The sequence below is a fragment of the Phaenicophaeus curvirostris genome, chromosome 1 (assembly GCF_032191515.1).
Source record: "Phaenicophaeus curvirostris isolate KB17595 chromosome 1, BPBGC_Pcur_1.0, whole genome shotgun sequence".
NCBI lineage: Eukaryota > Metazoa > Chordata > Aves > Cuculiformes > Cuculidae > Phaenicophaeus > Phaenicophaeus curvirostris.
Genome location: NC_091392.1, coordinates 54,179,689 through 54,202,845, shown reverse-complemented (window position 1 = coordinate 54,202,845; position 23,157 = coordinate 54,179,689). Strand labels below are relative to the sequence as shown.

The 23,157-nt window shown below is 38.0% G+C and overlaps 1 protein-coding gene across 1 annotated transcript; it reads right to left on the bottom strand.

The window, feature by feature from the left end:
- Window positions 1-1,818: 1,818 nt before the first annotated feature.
- On the bottom strand, window positions 1,819-21,599 carry ALX1 (ALX homeobox 1). The gene is made up of 4 exons (XM_069849818.1): window positions 21,189-21,599; window positions 18,364-18,668; window positions 14,579-14,707; window positions 1,819-2,349 (listed from the first exon to the last, which is right to left on the bottom strand). Exons 1-4 carry the CDS (start codon window positions 21,415-21,417, stop codon window positions 2,029-2,031), a joined length of 984 nt encoding a protein of 327 aa, XP_069705919.1. The 5' UTR covers window positions 21,418-21,599; the 3' UTR covers window positions 1,819-2,028.
- Window positions 21,600-23,157: the final 1,558 nt, after the last annotated feature.

Below are 23,157 nucleotides of genomic sequence, written 5' to 3'. Positions count from 1 at the left end.
GTAACACTAGTGTCTAAAGTGTCTATATAGAACTAGTCTTAATCTGTGCTAATTTTTTTTTTTTTTGCTTTAAATCACAAGGCTCGCTTTACTGCTGTCTAAATAGACCATTAAGAAAAAGGAAAAGATTCTAGCTGGAATATTTCTTCACAGTTCTTCTTGCCAAAGTTGAAGTTAATTTTTAGAGGGAGAATAAAATTAGGAAACCACAAATTGGAATATACGTATGTGTTAAATTTTGAGTTTATTACTAGTGGCAAATAGGACAAAATTCCTTTCAATCAACTATGTGAGAATTTACTTTAGCATTCCAGTTTTCAGCTGTTCCTAATGGTTGCAAAGTTATTCCACTGAAAGATTACAGAATGGACCAAATTCCTATTTTTGTTTTCAAGTTTAGCCTCCTGAGTGTGAGCAGAGATAATTTGGGTGTTCCTGTGAGTTTGATTTTGTGAGTATTGGTAGTTCAGCGGTTGCTGTGATGAAATGTTCTTCCCTGGTCCTTCATTCAGCCCCCATCAGCCCTCCGTTCCTAACTAATATCCAGAGAGAAAAGCAAGAAGGAGCAGGGGGTGCCCAGAGAGTTGTATCTTGTTCTAATCACAGCCATGCAAGCCCTTCTTTATTTCAATTAATTTACTTTGCCTTTATGAACCTGAGAGACTGACTGTTGCTTTCAAAGAGGCTGACATTTCACTCATCTGAAGGAGCTTGGAATGTGACGGGGAAAAGGGAGGAGAAGTAAATCAAAGCAGATAGCAATTCTCCAGATGTAAAGTATTTTTCTTCTCCTCTATTTTTTTTCCACCAGAAATGTCAGAAAGTCTGCTGACATTTTAATTCCTTTGTGATAGGCTGGGAGCTGAGAGCCAAATCCTGCTACCACTGCAGTCAAAAAGATTTTACCTATCAAATTTGAAGGGATCAAACCACTTGGGGGGGAGGAAGGAGGGGGTGGAGGGCTAGGGGGGGAAGAAAAAAAGAAGAAAAAGTAAACGATCAACAAATGTAATTAAAAATAAAGGAAATGTAATTTTATAACATCTTGAGATTAGTTACAGAGAAACCCTTAAGTCCTGTTAGACTTTTTGCTTTCCAATTTAACCATAATGTTACAAAAAAACCCAGTTACTAAGACTGACTGGATTGGAAGGAAGACTTTGTTTTTCTGGACTTCTTTCTAAATCCGGATTGTGTTGAAAGTGTCACAGCACTATTCCATACTCTCTTCTAGTCACTTAAGTTTCAAGATACATTATCTGAAGCCTTAAAGATTTCATTCAAATGCTAGTTGACTTACATAATCTGTGCATGTCTTTGAAAACTCTGTTAAACACTGTGATCCTGCTTTTAGTGATATGTTTGGCAGAAAAATCTCATTATCTTTTATAGTAGTACATTAAGGTCCATAAAATGAATGAATACCTTCCCTTCTCATTACATTGGTTATGCATTGATATAATTCTGACAAGCTCAACATGCATTTAGGAAAACCAGCAGAGCTGGCTCAGAGCAGCAGCACAGTGCTGAAAGAGTTACATCTGTAAATTCCACCTACAACATGAAAGATCATATATTTCCTTCTCTGCATGGTGTTCTTAAAGATTTACTTCATGGTTTTAGTATAATAAATTTATTTTTCTTTACAGAGTTGTTCCCTTATGAAGTATTCATTTTGTATACAACACTGTTAAAATCAATGGAGTAGACATTTTTGCTTAATAGTTTTATTCTTTTTGCAAGTTGTATAATCATATTTCATCAACTGGTACAACAAAACATATTTCTATATAAAAACCAAAACAAAGAGGGCTTGTTGATCTTGATGCATGGTAAATCTATTTGGTTTAGGTTTTGTTTTATTGTTAAATACTATATTGCATTTGTTTAAGCAGACATCATGTGCATTATGATTTCTAGCATTCCACTCACTGCAGCTTATTGTTGTGTCCTTTAAATATGGAAAATAAAAATGTTTTCAGTTTGCTAATAATAAAAAAAAGGAAATTAAGAAAGGGTACTGCTATATTACATGGCCCAAGAAATATTGGCAGCATGCTCTTTGGCTTTCATCCGTAGAACTGCAATGCTGGAGGACCTCCTTTCAAACTCTGGTTTAGTTTCAAAAGCGTGTCCATTTGTTGCCCCAGAAAGTAAAGAGTCAGTGAAAAAATTATTGAGGGGCATGTGGCTGAACTGATTCTGGTGGTTTGAAAAGCCTGTGTAGCCAGAATCTGTCCGGGGTGAATGGGAATAAGGTGTCATACAGGAGGACGTATCTCGTGGCAGCATGCAGGAAGTAACCACAGAACCACTAGCCGCATTCCCTGCCCACAGATTGTTCTGAATCTGGAACATATAAAATGAATAAGATTAAACTTAGATAGTTCATCTTTTGTTTTCTGCAACACTTTGTTTTCTTTACTTAAACACATCTATTATTAGTTCTCTAAAACAAACAACCCATCCTTAACTAGTTCTCTGCAAGCATAGTAGAAAATATCATGAAGATATTACATATGACAAAATACTGGATCATTCACTTAAGAGCAAGGGCTGCTGAGTCATATTCCTTGCTCTGTGGCTCCACCCCAAGTGTTTACCATTGAAACGCAAAATACCATCAGCCCAGCTAGTGAGTAAATCTAGTAGAAGCATATAACTGACTTTAAATAAAAGATGTCAAAAGAGTGCACAGTATTATAGCTGGTTTTACTATAAAAGCTCCTCCTCATCAGAATTCTTTCTCAGTGTAATATAGGAAACAGTACAAAAGAGTAAACAAAACAAACCAAGACTTCTCAAGCAACAAAGCCCAGCAAATATTTGCAAAAGTAAATATTGAGAATCCTTGCATAATTACTTTAAAACAAATGAATCCATAAAATACAGGCATGGTTGATAATGCATCCAAGAACTTTTCCTAAAGTTGTTTCAAAGATGGTTTTAAGATAAAAATTATTTTTGTGATGTTTTTATATGAAATTGTGCTAGAGGGCATTTCTGTTTCAGCTCTCAGCCTCAACTGGCTCCACTGTGCATCCCTGGAAAACATTGCATGATAGACTAGGAGACAAACTTTGTGGTTGCCAGCAATGTCTGCTAAAGATCTGGAGTAACCATGTATTCAAGCTTTGACGTGTATGTAGTGCCTTCTTTACTTGGCAGTCAGTAAAAACTTCATTCCAAGTCCCAGGCCTTCTCCTATCGTCTCTGAATTGGTGTTACTTACAGATAGGTAATTTTCACTTGTTTGTTACTAGATGAATAGACAAAGATTTTCAAGGCCTGGCACAAGTCAGCTTCCGTCATTATCTCAGACTGTGTATTCTTTCACACCTCCTCTGTTCGCTTTGCTTTAATCAAACTCCACATTCATCAGCTATCCTGTTTTTCAAACTCACTACTCTGTCCTCCTATCAGTACAATACGAGCATATTTTCTGACACACTGTAACTTCCTCATTGTTTCTCACTTGGACTGACCATTATAGAATAAACAGCATTGTATTTCTTCAGCACTTATCTCTCTCCCTTGAATGCTGATTTTTAAAAAAAATCTAGAGACACCATTATACAAGACATTGGTAGCCCTCATTCACAGTACAGAACTTCTCAGTCACTAACTATATACTTTTCTTTTTGCCATACTTTGCTAAATTTGTCTTCAGCCTAGGAATCTGTTGTCTGTTCAGCACATTATTGCTGTGATGAACTGGGATTGAGCCCACATGTTTTTGTTGTCTGCTATATGTTGGAGTAATTGCAATTACTCTTCGGTTAGCACTGTAAAGTGAAATCCCACTTCAAACTTATTTTTGCCTTCATGTTCCAAATCCATAGACAAAGGAATTTTGGCTTTAAGATATGTAGGTTATCTCTCTAGCTGAGTGATGGGTTTTTTCTACCAAAGTAGAGGTCAGGGGAAGTAATGAATTATGACAGACCCACACATACACGCACACAGAATGGAAACATGCTTCTAATGCTAAGTTGATTTTTTTTCTCATTGTCATATCACGTTGCAGCAACACATACCCACCCACCGAACCACCAACAAGCTAATGAGATAAATTATGGTTCACTGAACTCATCTAGCTGAGATCTAGTGCAGATAGCAAGGATGAGACAGAGCCTTATTTTAAAAGTTAAGTTTTTGAAGAGTTATATTAGCAGGGATTATCAGGAGCTGACAAAGTAAGTTGGGCTCCTTGGCAATTCCAGCAGCCAAAAAGAACGAGTAAACACTCTGTTTTGGTTTCCTGCAGAAGGCAGGAGAAAAGTCATGGTAACAAGACAGTTTCCCAAACTCTCAGTCTGCCCAACTCCTTGTTCACACAGACATGCATTTGTACAGGCATACACACGCTTCCACACCCACTCACATGAATGTCGTTTGCTTTTCACACACACACACATGCACAGCTAGTTGTGCACACCTCAGGCATCTGCTCCTGTATATCTTAGGTGGTCTGCTGAGAGGTAATGGGGTGAGTAAGGTGCCTGGGAAAGGATATCAAGGATTTTTCCTCCTTCTTGTGGGCCTTCAGAGATCTACAGGAGGAAAGAGACTCTAGTGAGAGTTTCACAGCTTTCCAGTTCCCATCCTTCCCTCCTCCCTTCAGCAGCTTTTAAAAGCCTCTCAAATGTCAGCTCGTGGGAAGTCCTCCACAGTTTAATGTGATCCTCAGCTGCCTTAGTGCTCCCTAATTAACGTACCTGAGCTAGTTTCAGCTTATAATCACACAGACTTTTTTCTTGATCTTCAGAAAACAGGTGGCTTGTCTGGGGTCAAAGGGTATATCGTACCTGAGCCTATTTGAACCATTGCCTTGCCTACAAAAGTTTGTTTCATTCAGCTACGCAGAACATTCCCAAAGAGAGCAGTACATCTTTTATGGCTCGGGATACAGGGATTCCTGGATGTCCTATTGCCTAGAAGGTTTCTCAGATCCTAGTACAGATTTACAGAATATGGCAAGAATGAAACAATGGACCCAGAAAGAGCTGCGAAGTGTGATAGTTAAGTGTATGGCAACAGGGAAGTGACCCACTAAGACTCATAAGGTGCACTAATTTCTTCGATTTAGTGAATTTTCAGCCAAATAGCATGTGATTAGGGTACAGAGGAGATTAGTAAAGAAAAGAGCAGCTGGAAACATATAAAAACTGTAGAATATCTTCACTTTGCTTGAAAGCCCAAGCTGCAAACATTCTGTCTCAGTCACAGACTGGGAAAATCAGAAACCTAGTTGCCTATCCAAAAAATCTTTATCTTTTTTTTTTTTTTTTTGTCAGGAACACTATAACCTTTTAATTGTACTTTATTGTATTTCATGGTAACATAAAGATTTCTTGCAGCAACAATGACAGATAAAGCAGCTGTTGCGGTTTCCTTCCCTTTTCTTCCAATAAAATAAGTCATCCATTCCTATTTCCATGCTGTTCCACTTGTTTGTTTTGCTGAAACAACGCTTTATTGCAGTGAAACAGGGAGCTGATACAGCTAAAAAAAGAAAGAATCCAGGAAAGAAAAATATATATACATATATTTCAAACACAGGCACACAAAACCCCATTCTTTTTGGTGATCTATCCGGGCCAAATGGTTAGCCCCACAACCTTCACAACAGAATTTTTCTAGGGAGATACTTGTTCATCTATGCCATATCTAATACAAGAGCTAATTCTGAAGGAGTTCATCATCCCCAAAGTGAATTCACATATGACAAAATCTTATTTATCTGGCTTACTGAGATGTATTTCTGAGAAACACTATCCCAAATGCAGCAGTCACCCAGGCTTCACAGATATAATTATAGGAATAACTTTCCAAATAAATATCTGTTTAAATAAGAATATGATGAACTTGCCCTTAATACAATCATGATAGGAAGATTTCAAAAAGTTCAGAGGCTAGCTTGAAAGTGCCCAATAACCCATGTGGTCTGGAGGTATCACATAGTTACTCTTTCCTTCCATATTTCTAGTAACTTGGTTTGCAGAAAACTAAGATTAGTAACAACAATTTTCCTGATCTTTTTATCCTAGACAAAATTCTTTCAATTTAACTTCAGTGAGATCTTACAGGTGTAAATGAGAACAGAATTCAGCTATACAACCTAAAATATACTAGTGTCTTGTTTAAGAAATATGTGACTAAGCTATTAATTCCTAAAACTTCATAGGGGTGCCCTAGGTTTCTTCCTTAAAGGAAAGAATCCAAATTAGTAAACTTAACTTCAGAAATGCCACAAGAAGCTGGGAAAGCTTTATGTCTTCTCTCATGAGACAATGATGTTTTTGAAAAGAATGTTTTAGTCATATCAATTTTCTGTTCGTTTTAGTTGGTTGAGTGACTTGGCTCTTGGTATAAGATTTTCATTTCTTAGCAAGGTTTTACAACATAAATATCTTAGAGCAAAACTGAGGTGCAGAAGGTATTCCTATGTCAAAAATAAATATAGAAAAGTTTTACAATAAGTCAAAATTATCAGACCTTCTTCTGGTATGTTGGAAGGAAAAGGGACATTATGTACATGAATTTAAACAAAATATTTTTCCTCTTAAACTCTTGTGTGATCCATGAACTATATAAAAGGCAATTCAGAGACTGTGAATGAGGCTACACATACAGCACATCTCTGGTTTCTGTTAACATCACAAACAACTTGAGCTTTGCTCTTGTGGTTACCATGAAATTACCAGACCCTTCAATATATTTACCTTCTGTACATTTTATACACATACACACACATACCCTTCCCAACAGAAGAAGAAAAAAAAAAAGTAGGATTTCATAGCTATGACAAGAACATAACGGGAGATTGATGGTTGTTAGCATGGTTAAGATATCATTTCCAAAGCATATGACCTTCTGCTTGACACTGCAGAGGAAAATTAGTTGAGGTAATTGGTCATTCCACTTGGTGTCATTGCTTATTTTCTTTGTTAAAATTTCAAGTTCTTGGAGTTTTGGCCTTCTGACGCAGCACCTGGAGAAAACGTCTAAACTCAAATCTCCAGATTTTCTGAGGGTTTTAGCTAGGTTACCTTTAGTTCTCCACTCACCAAACATCTTAACTTGCATGCCCAGACTGGAGTTACACAGTTACTATTTGAGTGGATATGTTTTAGCACTTCACGTGGGAAAAAAAATTAATATCTCTTTAAGATTTCTAGATGTGAATTTAAAAGTTATTGTTGTTATATTACATAACATATGTTATATTATATGTTGTATGTTATTATAATTATTCTAGTATGTAATTAGAAACTACATACATAATTATAAACTACACAGGCTCTGTTTTCCAGATTTTCCTCGGCATTATAAGAGAAACAACAGCGGCATTAATTATACAGTTAAGAATTTTCCTAACTATAGAAAACATGCAAATGTCAAAGGGCTGGTTTTGATAAATTTTTATCACTTCTCTCTTTGTGGGAAATGACAATCATTGTACTGATAGAAAACACAAAATCTGTGTTTGCACAAAGAACTACTATAGACAGATTAAATGCAATAGCTGCTAAGCTACTTAAAACTGCTAGTTTACAACTCATGATCTATAGGATGTTCCTAGTCCATCAGCATAATTAATCTGGTCTATGACTTGCCACAGTATTTCTTTTCTGGAGAACTCTTAAGAACGTTCAAAGTATGGGCAGAGATTCACCTGTACTTCCAGAGCGTAAAGATTCATAGCTTCTCAGAAAAATTTAAACTGAAGTGGCCCTCTGGGATTATTATTCCAAACCTTTGTTCACAACTAACTTTGAATTTAGATCAGGTTATTCAAGCCCTATCCAGTCAAGTTTTGAGTAGCTCCAACTACGAAGATTCAACAACTTCTATGAGCAACTTGTTCAAAGGCTTTACCACTCTCATAGCACTTTTTCCTTTATATCTAGACAAAATGCTTTTGGTGTAATTTGTGATCATTTTATAGGAGTAACTGGACCTAACAAACATATGAAGATCCTCCATACCTTATAAGGTTTAGGTACATATGACAGAGCTGCAGCACACCATTTTCAGATATATCCATAAAACACAAGCTGGCTCTTGGCAGTGAAAGGTTTAATGCTGCAGCTCTAAAAAATGTGATAGACCCGTTCACTCCATTTTCAGCCTTACATATGGTGAACAAAGTAAAAGCCTGTTCATTTTATTCCATGCTTAACAAGTTTGCTAGGTGCAAAATAATGAGGATTTGAGAAGTCATCAAGCTTTCATTCCTGTATAGGATGTTTTGTAGATAAACTGTAACTTCTCCCAAATGCAATCTCAGGGCCAGTTACTATAAGAATTAGTTACATTTCACATCTATCACACAGTTAAAGACAGAATCTCATATCTTGAAAAATACTACTAAAAAGAAGTTTCTATCTCAGAAAAAAAAAGGGGGGGGTTTGCTTTATAATTAAGCCGCAGATAAAGTCCCTGACAGACTTAAAGAAATATGTTTCACAAAAAAAAAAATTAAAAAAAATAATTAAAGCAGCAAACAGAATATTAAGTCTGTGAGAAGGACCACATACAGAGATGGTTCAGAACCAAGAAAAAATAAAAGTGCAGTGCACAAATTACTTTGGGTGGAACATACACCACCCAAAAAGATTAGAAGTGTTATGCTTGTTGGAATATCAACCACAGCAGTGCAGCAGTCAGCACATATGCAGCAAGCAACATACCATCCAGGTGGTGGCCCAGTCTGAGCTCCATACTATCACAGCTAGACAGCATGAGTATACAATAAAACTTCTTTGAAGCTAGCTCAGATATGTCTACCACATCTACTCCTACTTAATCAGTGTACCCATAACCTTAATGAACTATTGTGATTAACTGTCATTTGTATGTTTACTACAGTTAAAAGAATTTTTAAGTCAAATAACATGTGGTGTCTAATACATGCCATATGAAAGATTTAATTAGAGCATTTAACTTTGATTATTGCTAATGAGAATTACCCATATGTACTAAGGCTTGAGCAGAACTGTAATGGTGATCCTAGAACTTAGTACATAACACATGTATACTGATACCACTTCTACACTCTTTGATTGCCAAAACAAATCATGTGATGTCATGCTATTCAACATATTTAATTTGATTTATCAGTTTGGTGGATGGAATATAAATTTCAGCCTCTTCCTTTTCATTTTGAGATTTCAATGTTCTCTGTTCTTTCTACACTTTCTGTATCACTCCAGTTCTTATACTTATGAAATGCTTTTGTCTCCCCACAATTCCCACCTGTGCTGGGCTGGGCTTTCTACCCAAAAAAGAAATAAATAGAGTCCTGTCCAACTCTTGCTTGCATTTTCAACCAAATAAGAGAGGGAAACTACCCTTCACACAGGATTATGAGGGAAAGTATACTGGTGTGACAGGATAAACACTTTCAAAATAAGTTTGAAGAAAAATGACAAGAAAGTAACTAGAGTAAAAGGAAAAGCAAGAAGAAAAGATCTAAAGTATGGAAAGAGACCATCTAGAGAAAAAATTTTGCCCCATGTACCAGCTTTTCAAGAATAAAATTTAATGTTTATTTACATACTGCTGCACTTCCATTTATTAAGAAGACATCTTTATAAATTTAACTCAGAGGGAAAGCTAGACATCTGTGTAATAGTAGCATAGGCTTCTGATCAAATTTCACCTTCTTGTGTGCAAATAAGGAGGCCATAAAAATGAAAGTTTGTCTTAGGTTTTTTGGTCCTTTGCTACTTCTCATACTGAAACTTTTAATCAATGTCAAGTACCCTTTGTAAAATTAGCCTTCTCGTTAGGCATAGGACAGCAAAAGTAGTCAAAGTCAAGTAGAGACCAATAAGATAAGACCAAGTCTAGGCATCCTTTTTGTTGTTCATCTCTCAGCAGATAGTATTGATATCCATCTAGAAACCTATAGATATCTGTAGCTGAACCAAGGCCCAGAGAAAAAAAATACAGTTTTAGAGATCGTCTTACCTAATTTACACCTTATACTTTAGGAAGAGACAACTTAATTGACCGTATTTTCATCAACTTTAAAGGAAACCCACCTCTGGCATGTAAGCCCCTTTGATTAAGTTTCCTAAACACAAATGTCTTATATCTGTCTGGCCAACAGCTGCCTCTCCTGAAGGATGCACACTTCTTCTACGTCCTGTTCATCAGCACTGTAACAGTGCCCCAGTTATCCCAAGATATCTTAAGTAGCACTGTGTTTAGGTGACTGAGACAAGTAGTACTTATTCACTAAAATTTATTCAGGTGAGCTGAAGTAAACTCCATGAAGTGAATCTTGCACTCATTTTCTCACTGATGTTAGAATGCTGCCTCTTAGTTTTCATACCATCAGCAAAATGTTGCTGCCTAGTGAAGCTCGGAGTGTCTGAGTTTTAAGAGTGAATTGTTTTCTGAGTTCACTTAAGATTACTTAGACCACAACATATTGTATCTTCATGAGAAACTTGAAGCTTAAATACATGAAACTAATGAAACTGCAACCTTTTACCAAAAAGTACTGTGCATAATACTCTCCTAGAAAAAAACTGATTTTCAGCATAATATTGTTGAAAGTTTATCTGAGTGGAAACTTAACAACTCAGTGGTATTTTTAATGTCAAAGCCTAGAAAAAATACTTGAATAACAGATTGTTGTCCTGGAATATTCTGCTAACTGTCCTTCTCTGCAATCCAGGTGTTGCCAGTATAATTAATGGAAGATCCATGTGTACATAGATTCTGAACTTCCTGGCAGCCAGCTGAGCAGTTACTTTGCTCAATAATTAAAACTTAAAGTCAAAGTACTGTAAAATTAATTAAGCAAACTGTTATAGTCTAGAAAAATAAAACCAAACCTAAATCCTTTATTATTATTTTGAAGATAACAATGTGTTATTTAACAGTAAAATTAGAATGAATTACAGAAATGGAGGTTGGACTAGACCAGCTCCAGAGGTCCCTTCCAACCTCAACCATTCTCTGATTCCGAGCCAACATTCTATCTGAAATAAGTTGAAAAGAAAATTTCCTCACAGGAAAACCTTTCAGGTATATACTGTCACACAGTGCATAGCAGCAGCATGTTCTTATTTATATTTGATGAAGATAATTGGTGAAGAGACTGATCAGGGATCTCCACACCCTTCACTGAGTACAAGAGATTGATGTTTCTGCTGGAATGCAAGTGGAATGTCAGTTTTGGGAACATATCTGTGGTAGGGCTAAAAACAGAAAACTTCAGACTGCAAATTCATCCAATGCACACCAGAAATTCACAATTTGTTCCTGTTCCTTCTGCCACAGAGCAGTAAATATCTCAGCCTGATGTTATCCTTTTTCAACACCGTCCTATGCTTTTTGCCAGCAACTGAATGTCTGTTTTCCACCATATTAATACAAGTTTCATAAACAAGCTCTAGTGAACTGTTCCACAATCCCCAAGAAAAACTAGTTACTCAAAAGAATGGCAAAGACTATCTAACTTTTAGTAATGCCAATGTCACAGTAAGAGTGTTTGTACGAAAGAAAGAAAGAAAGAAAGAAAGAAAGAAAGAAAGAAAGAAAGAAAGAAAGAAAGAAAGAAAGAAAGAAAGAAAGAAAGAAAGAAAGAAAGAAAGAAAGAAAGAAAGAAAGAAAGAAAGAAAGAAAGAAAGAAAGAAAGAAAGAAAGAAAGAAAGAAAGAAAGAAAGAAAGAAAAAGGAAGGAAGGAAGGAAGGAAGGAAGGAAGGAAGGAAGGAAGGAAGGAAGGAAGGAAGGAAGGAAGGAAGGAAGGAAGGAAGGAAGGAAGGAAGGAAGGAAGGAAGGAAGGAAGGAAGGAAGGAAGGAAGGAAGGAAGGAAGGAAGGAAGGAAGGAAGGAAGGAAGGAATTTCCTTTCTTGCATTAATTGTATTAAAATAGTAGAATTATTTTTGGGAAAATCTATAACATTAAAACCAAACATGCAGATCATAATTTTAAATACCTTTTTCTGCTTAAACTGTAAGATAGATTAATGAGTTTATAGCAAGTCGTGTACTGTATATTTGTTTTCCTAAAGGAGGTACTTATAAACAGACGTCTAGTTCGAAAGATTTTAATGTAGTGATGTTAGTGGTCATCATGTTTTGAATATGGAATTTTGTTGTCTCAGGCATTCTTAATGGTAATCTTACATATATGATACACAATGATTTTACTGAAGGTGAGGATTTAAGGATGTAGAAACATAAAGAATTGCCATCAGGCTAGCAAGAACGTGAGCTTGCTTTGACTGTTTTGTCATAGTTGACTGGATACCTATTCATATTCCAGTACACAGCAAAGCAGCCACCTTCTTCACTGACGACTCAGATACCTTGCTTTTATCATGTAGCCAAACTATACGTGCACGCACTCAACTGAAATAGGCAGTGTAAAGTGGACTCACACCTTCATTTTGCTCTTTGTTTCTGTTCATGAAGTATAGTACAGACAAAACAACTTTCTCTTGCAGGTGATCAGACTCAATTACATGTTTATGCCTGTCTGTTTACCTGCAGTGTGTTATCCTGTGGCTGTAGGTGATTAGTATATATTCATGTTTATTAATGAATATAGATTTTATACTTCTACACATTTTAGAGATACTTTATTTTAAGATTATGGTACCAGCATTTCCATTTCAATCTCCTGTTTTTAAAAACTTAAAAATTAATGATAGAAAGTTTTGCCAGGCTGAAACTTAGTTGTGTCATCAGCCTAGGAAATATGTTTGATGTTTTTTAACGAATTTGTAAATAGAAGTGCGGTGAATTCACTCATCTTTTTAAGAGCCTGAAAGTACAGAATAGATATTTCATTGGGTTTAGATTTTTACAGATTGTATTCTTAAATTATGGGGTTTTTTTAAAAAAAAAACATTAATTTTAAGACAAGCATTTTAAGTGCTTACCAATTACTTCCATTATTCCATTGTCTTATGCTAATGAAATTTCTGTCAATTGAGAAAATTTATAGATGAAGTCCTACTAAACATCCTAATACAAGATGATCTTGGAGATACAAAATCTGATCTAGAGAACTGACTCTGGGATACAAAGCCCAAAGCTTAAGTACTATTCTTTTTATCATCTGTTGTGATACTATAGGTAAGTCAGAAAGGCCTTCAAAAGATACCTAAACACCTTGAGTGAGATCTGTGAGTGACTGTATCTATGTCCTAGGAGTGCTCAAGGTCTTACTGCACACCTCCACCTGGGTAGTATTGTGTCCTCCAACTTAGACACGGAATGTATCATATAGTGGTTTCTAATATAATTTTGGCTGATGAATTATTACATTATAAAATAAGAACAAGCAAACTGGTAAGTGCTGCCAGATCTGAAATGGATGTTCTCAGCTACAGGAACAAAACCAAAATCCAGCCGAGGGACCAAACCTAATAACATGCAACCCCCTCAGAGCTAAAGCACTTTAACCTGGGTGGACAACATGTGAGCCCAAGACCTTTGATTCAAAGCTAATGACATTCAGCCAACGTAAAGCATGATCAAAGCAAGACCGCACAGAACATGGGTGTACTCCTAAGGCTGACAGAGACTCTGCTACCTAATGAACTAGAAGACTACCCGGACACTGGTATTGGAAGGACTCTGCTGCAAGGACCCATACAAATTTTTGCTTAGTATGGTATTTTTTTTTTTAATTATGTGGTAAAAGCAATGGGAAGCTAGAAATAATGAAAAACAATGGCTTCAAAACGAAAGTATTCAATGCACTAAAACAAGTGAGCGAGCAAACAAACAATAGCAGAGAGTGAGGCAAGGCACTAAACCGAAGAACTGGAGAACAGAAACAGAAGATTCTGATCTTATTCCGCAGCAATACCTAACTGTATACTAATGGGGAGAAAAAAAAAATCTACTACTGACTGAGAGAGCTCCTGCCTCCCTCTGCCAGCCATATGTATTCAAGTCTGTTTGTACATGGCCATACTACAGTTCCATGCAAGTAGAAAATTTGTGGATTCATTGGTCTGTTGTGGTTTGTGAAGAAACTGTGCATGTTTACTATGTCAGAAGGAAGTTGCCCAAAGATTGCAAAGTTTATGCCACATTTTACCAAAGCACACAAGACCAGAGCTGTTAAGACAGTTTTGCCTGTGAATATATATATCCCAGATATATATCTGACCAGATATATATCTGACCATATTATATAAATTTACTTCATTACTTTCAATCTCAATGGGACTAGATATTATCCAGAATTTGTGTATGGACTTAGAAGTGATTCAAATCCCCCCATAATTTTATGTGAAGAGAAAAATTCACCCTCATTCTCAGTACATAACTGCCATTGCCAGTCATTCTCAGAACACAACGTATGCAAAATTCTGTAGTTCCTAAGATTGTTCTTTAAAAAACTGTTGTAGTTTAAGAGTTAATTATTCATACTGGATGCTGGAACTCTTGTTCACAGTGGCACGTTCTGTTGATGTATCTAAAGAAGACAGAAAGCCAAATACAGGAAAGTCTTCATGGATCTTCTCTGCATATGTGTGCCTATGGGTGGAAGAGAAGGTAAAAATAGAACTCAAGTACTACTTGGTCTTTACCATACCTGAGGGTAGCTGTCAGTCCTTGGAAGAACAGATATATCATAAGTGGCAGCAAAATGACTTTTAGCTTGCTGGATCTGACCATAGCGTTCTCTTTTCCTCCATTTTGCTCTTCGATTCTGGAACCAAACCTACAGGATATGTGGAAACACTCATCAAGGTAAACTCAAGTACATACTGTGCAGTTTTAGGGAAAAAGCCAAGAGATTTTGGACAGTAGCTTTGAAAATTTCTGTTTTTATAAGAAAGGAAAGTTCTCTGCCTGAAGATGAACTTCTTGCAGCTTCTATCTGCTCAGTGTCAGAGCTGTTTAAGTTATTTCCGGCTATTTTAAAAGTATATACTATTTCCTGTCTAGTGTTTCAAAAAAAAATTAAAAAAGCAGTGGGAAGATCAGTTAAATTTCCCAGGCAGTGCTAATTCTGACAAGAGTTCCATTCTGAAGAGGAATATCACCAAGCAGCAGCAAGTCAAATTGTAAAGAAACTTTATTTTAATTTCACATGCCCACTGACTTAATATGACTACATATCATCTGCCTCCTAGAGGTATGCATAATCTTCACCAAATGTAGTAACAAAAAGGCACGAAAAACTAGCACCAGGGTGGTAGTCTGTGCTGCAGAAAATGTTTCTGTAAATCTAGCAGGGCAGGAAGATAATAAAAATAACGAGAACAGACAGGTTTAAAAATATTGCCACATTTTTTACACATTTGTGGTGGGTGTTATCTATGTTTCTAGCAATGGAAAACTAAAGAATGGCACTTTACGTTTACACTATGAACAAATTTAGACCTGAAAAACAGTAGCTTCTTGTTAACTAAAAGCTATTTTCTTCTTGCTTAATAACCTCTGGATTGCTGTGCAATATTTTGAGCATCGGGTGTTATCTCAAAACCTATTACAGGCACCTTTCTTTCTGCGACTGATATCTGTCATTGTCCTGTCATCTTCAAGATTTTTTCTTTCAGACAATGTAATTTGGACTGGCTAAGCTTTATTCTGACAAATAAAGAGATTGCTAAGAAAAGTAACTGGTCCTTTATAAAAGTAATATTATTCAACTAAGTCTTTATTGTTCAGCTTTGAGCACACTCATTTTGGATCTTTTTAAAGAAGTAACACTACTAACAGAACCTTTATTTTTTTCTTTCTTATGGAAACTGTGTCATTGATTAGTCTTCCCGCTAAATTGATTTTGAATCCACTTGGATAGATAAATACATTAATAGATTTTTTTTTTATATACAGAGACACTCACTGCCTATGAAACACATTTTGATGAATATTTTCTGATCCCTGATGGTAAAATATTTAAAATAACATTGTTCTATAACTCAGTTTTTGCCTTGATCTCTGGAGAACTCAACTGTCCTTTGATACTACTTAAGCAACCAGGGCATAATTTTTCTCATGTTAATTCCCTAGGACTTGTTGCAAATTTAGTAATGTGTAATCTTTTAAAACATGCTTAGCAATCAATGCAAGGCCTATGCATGTAAATGCTGAGTAGATTTTGTTAGGGACCTTGTTGGTAAATTTGTATTGTTTATGATGCCTGAGGCTCAGCAAAAAGAAAAGGAAAGGAAAAAAAGTTCTCCCGGCTCCACAGGAGGCATCAAGAACACGCTAAGGGAATTTAGTAATGAGGCTCTCTCATTGAAAAAAGACCTTGACAATCTCCTTAAAATGGGTGCCAATTACTTCACTGACATGCAGCAGGAAAGAGAACAACTTAGATAAATTAGGTTCAGGTTGGCTCTCTGCATGTATGCAGCAGAAATATTAAATTGGATCTTGATGAAATGGCGGTGAAGGGAAATGTGGGTAAGGTATCCAGCTGATCACTCTGCTAAACTAAATCAAACAATTTGCTTGAATTTATAGTAACTAAATGAGAAAAAAAGCACACATTTTTTTTTCCCCTGACAATCCCCCAAAATGTTTCTGTTTACATCACTTTACTAGAAACTGGATCTTGGCAGAGATAAAGTAACCATTTGCCTCCACAAAGCAATGTAAAAATCTGCTGCTTGTTATCCTTGAATTGCCAGATGCTTGCCTCTAATGATGTAAGGCCTTTTAAATTGCTTATTCTTGTGATGGAATACTGTCGCTACTCTGGATAAAAATGATCACCATTTCCTTTTATACTTAGCGTGTAAGAAATGCAAAGATCAGTTCTCTTTTAAGAAAGGGGATAACATGTTTTACTAAAGTAGAAATACTGTGCGAAAGTCTGGTGCAGACATACATGTTTTCACATTTACTCTCATTTTTAAAAATTCTACTGTCTGAACTTAAGTTTAAGAAACTAAGAGAAAAAAGTGATTAAAAAGTTAGTTGGCACATTTTAGCCCTATTTTCCTGCCTCTGTTCTGACTGCTAATTTATTCTTGGAGAAGTTCTCCGTATTCTGGAATTACACAATTTTAAGAACAGCATTTTGACATCATGCAAGCTATTTTTTCAGTTGAGATTAAATCCTAATGAATGGAAGTCATACTTCCACATTCAGAGAGAAAGGGATTGCACAGAGCCCGAAGAGTTAAAAGCCACTGAATTAAATTCCATCAGCATCACTTATATCATATTGATGCAACTGCCATTTGATTTCGAACTCTATTTTCCAGTGACAACAGTGAATATACCATCTGGTTGAATAGTCACAAGAAGAGCGCTTCTGGAAAAATTAATTAGCTGAGTTCGTTTCAGAACGAGACTCTAGTTTCCTTTCAGTTGTATGTATGTGCAATGACGTCTATTACTTTAGATGCCTGAGTGAATATGTGTTTAATTACAAGTTGCAAAGTTGTTATCATATACAAGTGACTAAATTAAAAAAAATGAATCCCAGTCTGTAAGAATAGATAGGACTGCTATTCCCTAAATTGAATGGATGCATATTACCAGAATGGGGAAAATCTCTGAAAACAGAAAAAACTCACAAAATGCAGTTCAGACCCTTTTCTAAGGGAACATGTCTGAACGGGGGAAGGGCTGCATTTTCTGGATATTTAGCTTCTTTTCTCACCATTGCACGTCCAAAGCCATAAATATTGTTGAGATTACTGTACAACCGCATACTGAATGAATCAACTTTGTACTCAGTTAAAATACTCACATGCTGCGCTAAGTGGTCAGCAGTAAGTTTCATTCCAAAAATTAGAACAACACTATCCATCAACTATGCAAGTTTTAAAGCCAGCAAATAAACTTCTCAGTTTTGTGACTCTTAAGCTCATACAGAGATGAAAGGATTGTGTCCTCGCTCAACGCAGACACACACATGTATTCACACATACATCTATGTATGTGCAGTTTCACTGCATGCTCTTCAGACCTAAACAAGGGATTTGATTACTTTTCAGACAGTACTTTTCATGCTGTAACACAGAGAGAATCCTTTGCGGACAAGTTCTGCATCATCATCGGTCTGAATTACATGCAACGTATCTCTTTAATGGGGCCTTTACTCAGAATGCTTTATGCATTCACTGCTGGGAATTCTGACAGTAAAACAGGAATCCCGGAGACCCACACTGCTTTACTATTGATGTTGTTTTATCATCCTTTAAACAGGTTTCTGGAACAGCAACACAAGCAATTTTAAAAAATAACAAGTTATTTTAGTGCTGTAGAATAACAGCTCATATCCATAAAGAAATAAATGAAAGGGAGCTATTTACTTTAGTTTTATGGGCTTTTGTATAATCCCCAAGAGTGTCATTTACCAGTTCCTACAATACACAACTTGTCCTGGAAATGCTAAAATTTGGTTCCTACCTGGACTCTGGCCTCAGTGAGCTCTGTTCTCAGAGCTAGCTGTTCTCTTACATAGACATCAGGGTAGTGAGTTTTCTGGAATACTTTCTCCAGCTCCTCCAGCTGCAAACTGGTGAAAGTTGTTCTGTGCCTCCTCTTCTTACTGCTGGAGACATTGCTGTCACACTTATCACCAAGTTCATCCAGTTCCCCCTTCTCCTGCATCCCTTTCACTGGAGACATCCTGAGATTGCTGCAATTGTCCATAGGCCTGTTCAGCTCTGTGTGAAGAGGCTGTCCTTCCACTTTAGTAATCCCATAGTTCACTGTACACGAGATAGGGGAGGGAAATAACAGGTTAAAGGAGAGGGCTTTAGATTCAAGAGCTCATATAAAACATTTTCATAAGCAATCAGATTCTATGTAGCGGAGTATTTCTATATGAGATCGTGGAAGAGGATTCTGTAATATTAAACACGTACAGAGTAAAAGTACAAAATCACATTGAATTTTAACAGAGAATTGAATCGGAAAACAGAAGCTAAAAGATTCCACTGTAAAGAGACTGTATGAGAGCACTTGAATATTTTCACTCTGCCACTGAAGTAGTTAATAATCCATGAAATCAGCTTCAACTGGAGTTGCACAGATAAGAAACCTTAGCCCAAAACCAGATTTTTGGTTTAGTGGCATAAAGCTATTGACAAACGTGCCAAATTTGAAAGCAGATGTAAAAAACTCTGTTTCCATGAAAATACAAAATAACTGTGAAGTAAACTAAATAGCTGTAAACTGACAAGTCAAGAAGCAAATGAAAACGAAAATTGACTTCACTTTACAAACTCAATAGATTCCATATACCTTGCCTTGCACTTGTAAAGCGGAATTGTTTCCAATTAAGTTTGTTATGGTTACAAAATACAGAGAGTTTCTGCAAAATGTTAACTTATTAAAAGATTGCTTCATATACTTTGTATAAAGATTGCAGGAACCATTTGTCTTTAGGTAAAATCTGAGTTGTAGAGATAAGAAATATTCCTCTGTAGCTTCTTAATAAGAAATGAAAACATTTCCTATTTTTTTCTGTTTTTACATACCTCGTATCACCAGAAAAGTCATGCAATATATTATTGGATTTGAAAAGTTGGGGGTTTTTCTCTCAAAAACAGTAAAAAAAACCAGTTTAAAACTCTATTGAAATGACAGTCTACGAAGATGGCATGGAACATGCGATAAGAAGCTTGCTTTGGAATTTTCTCACATTCTCAGTAATTCTTTTGCTTTCAGTCTGAGCTCATTTTAACCAAGAGCAATTTCTAAATACTTACCATCAATACATATATAGATAGGAAATGCCCCAAAGCCCTCAAGACACACATTAAATGAGCTAATTAAGAAAAACATGAATGTATAAATCAATTTTCTGTAGTTGGTTTTTTCCTAAGTTATACTTGCAGAAATCTGTCATTATTTCTTACAAACTTTAATACGATAAGGATGTTCTTGAAAAAGTAGTTTGTTTAATAGTTTAATGCCTATATGAGATCAAAAACTGTAAGATATTGTTGGAGTCGTTATTGCGTTTGATATTAACCGTGTTTTTTCGATTCTGCTGGGAAAACATTTTTTAATTACTTTTTCTACGCCTGGTTTACATCACGTTGGAATAGCGGGGAAAATTTAAAACGTTTCAAAAGTGAAACATTCCTCGATCCGGTCATGGCGGGGTGGGGGGTGGAGGGGGCGGTTAGGAATAACATTTAAGGCGGTTTGAATCACCGCGGTGGTTTTCGGTCGGTCCGGAGAGTCGCCGCTCGGCTCGGTGAAGGCAGCGAGCAGCCCCGCCGCTCCCGCCGAGCGGTGTCCGGGAGCCCCGGGCGCCACCGAGGAGCGGGAGCGGGGCCGTCCGCGGCGTTTCCCCGGGAGCGCGGGGGAGGGAGGGGGGAGGCGGCCGGGGGCCACGGCGCTGCGGCTGCCGCCTGCCCGCCCGGCCCGGGGGGACCCGGGGGGACCCGGGGGGACCCGCTGCCGCGCTGCTCGGCTCGGAGCGGGCGGCGAGCTGGTCCAGCCGCTGAGATCTACAGGTTTGCCGTTGTAACTACCGTGATCGCTGTTATCTTTGCTATTACGACTATTATTAATATTGCCACTATTAGTGATGCTACTGCTATTATTATCATCATTATCATTATTATTATTATCTTTATTATTATTATTACTTTTACTATACTACTACAACTATTATTATTATTACTCTTGCTCTTACTCTTACTCTTACTCTTACTCTTACTCTTACTCTTACTATTATTTACTTACAACTACCTGGAAGCCCCTCACACGTCACCACCCAAATGCTACACAGCTGCCTTTCATTATTAATAATATTATTATTATTAATATTATTATTAATATTATTATGTACTTACAGCTATCCGGAAGACCCTCACATGTCAACACCCAAAGGCTGCACAGCTGCCTTTGTTGCTGTTGTTGTTGCTGTTATTATTGTTATAATTATTATTGTTATTATTATTATTGTTATTGTTGTTATTATTATTGTGATTGTTATTATTTACTTACAACTATCTGGAAGCCCCTCACACATCACCACCCAAATGCTACACAGCTGCCTTTCATTATTAATAATATTATTATTATTAATATTATTATTATCTTATTTACTTATTTTCTTATTTGCAACTACCTGGAAGCCCCTCACATGTCAGGACGCAAAGGCTGCCCAGCTGCCTTTGGTCTCCCCGGGCAGGAGAAGCTGTAGCCTCCTCTGTACTTCTCCAGGGAGGGCAAAGAGCAGGAGCAAGAATAACCCAGGGATGGGAACTCACCGTTGTCCTGGCAGGGTGATGTCCTCTCCAGTCTCACATGATGCTCAGCCCTTTGCAGAGGGTTGAAGGCCTGCACGCATTTGCTGCCTGACGTTTTGCTATAAAAGGACTCATTGTCCAAAGTTTCCATAACGTGCTCCAAAGTGCCTCCTGCTCCCATGTAAAAGTCACTGTTCTTGCTCGGCTGGCTCTTCAGGGCAAACTTCTCGCTCAGAAAATCCATAATCATCTAAGGCTGCTTGAGAGCCTCTTCCCTAGACAGAGGCTGGACTGTGAGCAGGGGAGGGAGGGAGAGTGGGTGAGTGGATGGGAGGGAAGGAAGGAAGGAGGGAGGGAAAGACCTTCAGAGCTCAGGGAGCTGTTTAGCCTCTGAGCCTTTGATTTCTCTTGTCTTGAAAGGGGGAACCCGAAGTTGCATTTATATCTTGAAGCTCAGCAGGGCTCCTTACGCAACCTCCCATTTCTAATGAATATGAAAATAGGCAAGCAGTGTAACTCCACCCCAGGTCCCCCAAGACCTAATCCCAACACAGGAGGGAGTTCCAGGCCCATTTTCGACAGACAGATCCGTTTCAGACACACACACACACGCACACGCACACACACACAGGCTTGTGAGGAGTGTCCGGGGAGACGGGGACGAGACGAGAAAAGGAGAATTCCCCTCTGCAACCTATTCACGTTTATCCAGGAAAGAAAGTAATCCCTCGCTTCTCTCCCTCTCCCCCAGCTCCCCGAGAGACTTAGAGCAAGGTAATTTCAGGAGCATATACCCTCAATGAAAGGATCTTCATTAATCAATTTGACTGATGCCTCGGTAGCTGCAGTTCAGTTCTCTGAAGCTGTAAAATTAAGAGTCGGTGTTCCTTCTGTATTAAACAGCTCAGAAGTTTGGTCCTGGAGTTAAAGAAAGAAAGAAATATTACAGGCAATTGTTTGTGTAGAGGGAATAGAGGAAAAAGAGGAGCTTAAAACTAGACAACCTTCACATCAGAAATCAGCCTAAAAGAGAATTTGGCAGCTATCAAACAGACCTCCAGTCTGCCGCTGAGCGTGTGTGTGCAAAGTGGTTAAAACAGGTCCTTTATTTTAAATCTCCTGAAACATTATCACTACCAACTTTGAAAAAAAAATACAGTTTCTGAATGAAAGTATTAAAACAGAGTCTTAGGTAGTAAAAGGGAAAAGAAATGAGCCGTATATGCATGCATTCCTGTGGATGTCGAAAAAGTGGGTGGTTTTCACCCAAAGTGTGAGCTTTGAAGTGTTGAATTCCTTGGTCTTTTTGCACATAGACAGGATTTAAAACACAGGCAAGAGAGACACAGGGAACTATTTAGAAAAGGCCCATTTTACGGAAAAGAGCTGCTCCCTGCTTTGTCGTGAAAGAAGCGCTCGACGGGGTGAAGTCAAAGCGAGCCTGCAATCACTTGAGATCAGTGCTTCAGCACCGTGGGCCCAAGCTTGTCTGCTTTATTAAGCCTATTTTAGAAATCAATTCAATGGGCCCTTCGTCCACGGAGGGGGAGAAGAAGCGAAGCTTTAATGAGCGGCTTGAGTCTGGGTGCGGTGATGGCCAGACGGGATGCTGAGCCCTTTCCCGTGAACCCAGCCCAAGGTGAAGAGGCGGACAGGTCGGGGTCGGTGTGTTTCCCGGAGAGCAGCTGCCCTCATCCTTCAGCTGGTCCTCGGCCTGACATTGCGCGAAGAAAGGGGTGGCCAAGTGAGGGATGCTCGCTTCAGCCCCAGCAGCGGGCATCGCCCGGCACGCGTTACACGTCCCGCCTGCCCTCCCCGACACCTGGCAGGGACCGCAGCCCCGTCCCGTCCCTCCAGCCCCGCGGGGATGCTCGTGCCCGCCGGGGGACACTGCGGAGGTGGCGCTTAGGGACTTGGGGTTCGGGCAGGGTGTTCACGGGGTGCTGCTTTTCTCGCCCGTGGGGAGGGAGAGGAGGGAGCGGTTCCCGTG

Bases quoted from the DNA above. Each gene is read 5' to 3' on its own strand.
- ALX1 (XM_069849818.1), bottom strand. From the start codon at position 21,417: ATGATTATGGATTTTCTGAGCGAGAAGTTTGCCCTGAAGAGCCAGCCG. The intron at 18,669-21,188 runs GTGAGTTCCCAT...TCTCGTGTACAG, and splicing joins ATCACCCTGCCAGGACAACG to TGAACTATGGGATTACTAAA. The intron at 14,708-18,363 runs GTAGGAACCAAA...CATATCCTGTAG, and splicing joins TCACTGAGGCCAGAGTCCAG to GTTTGGTTCCAGAATCGAAG.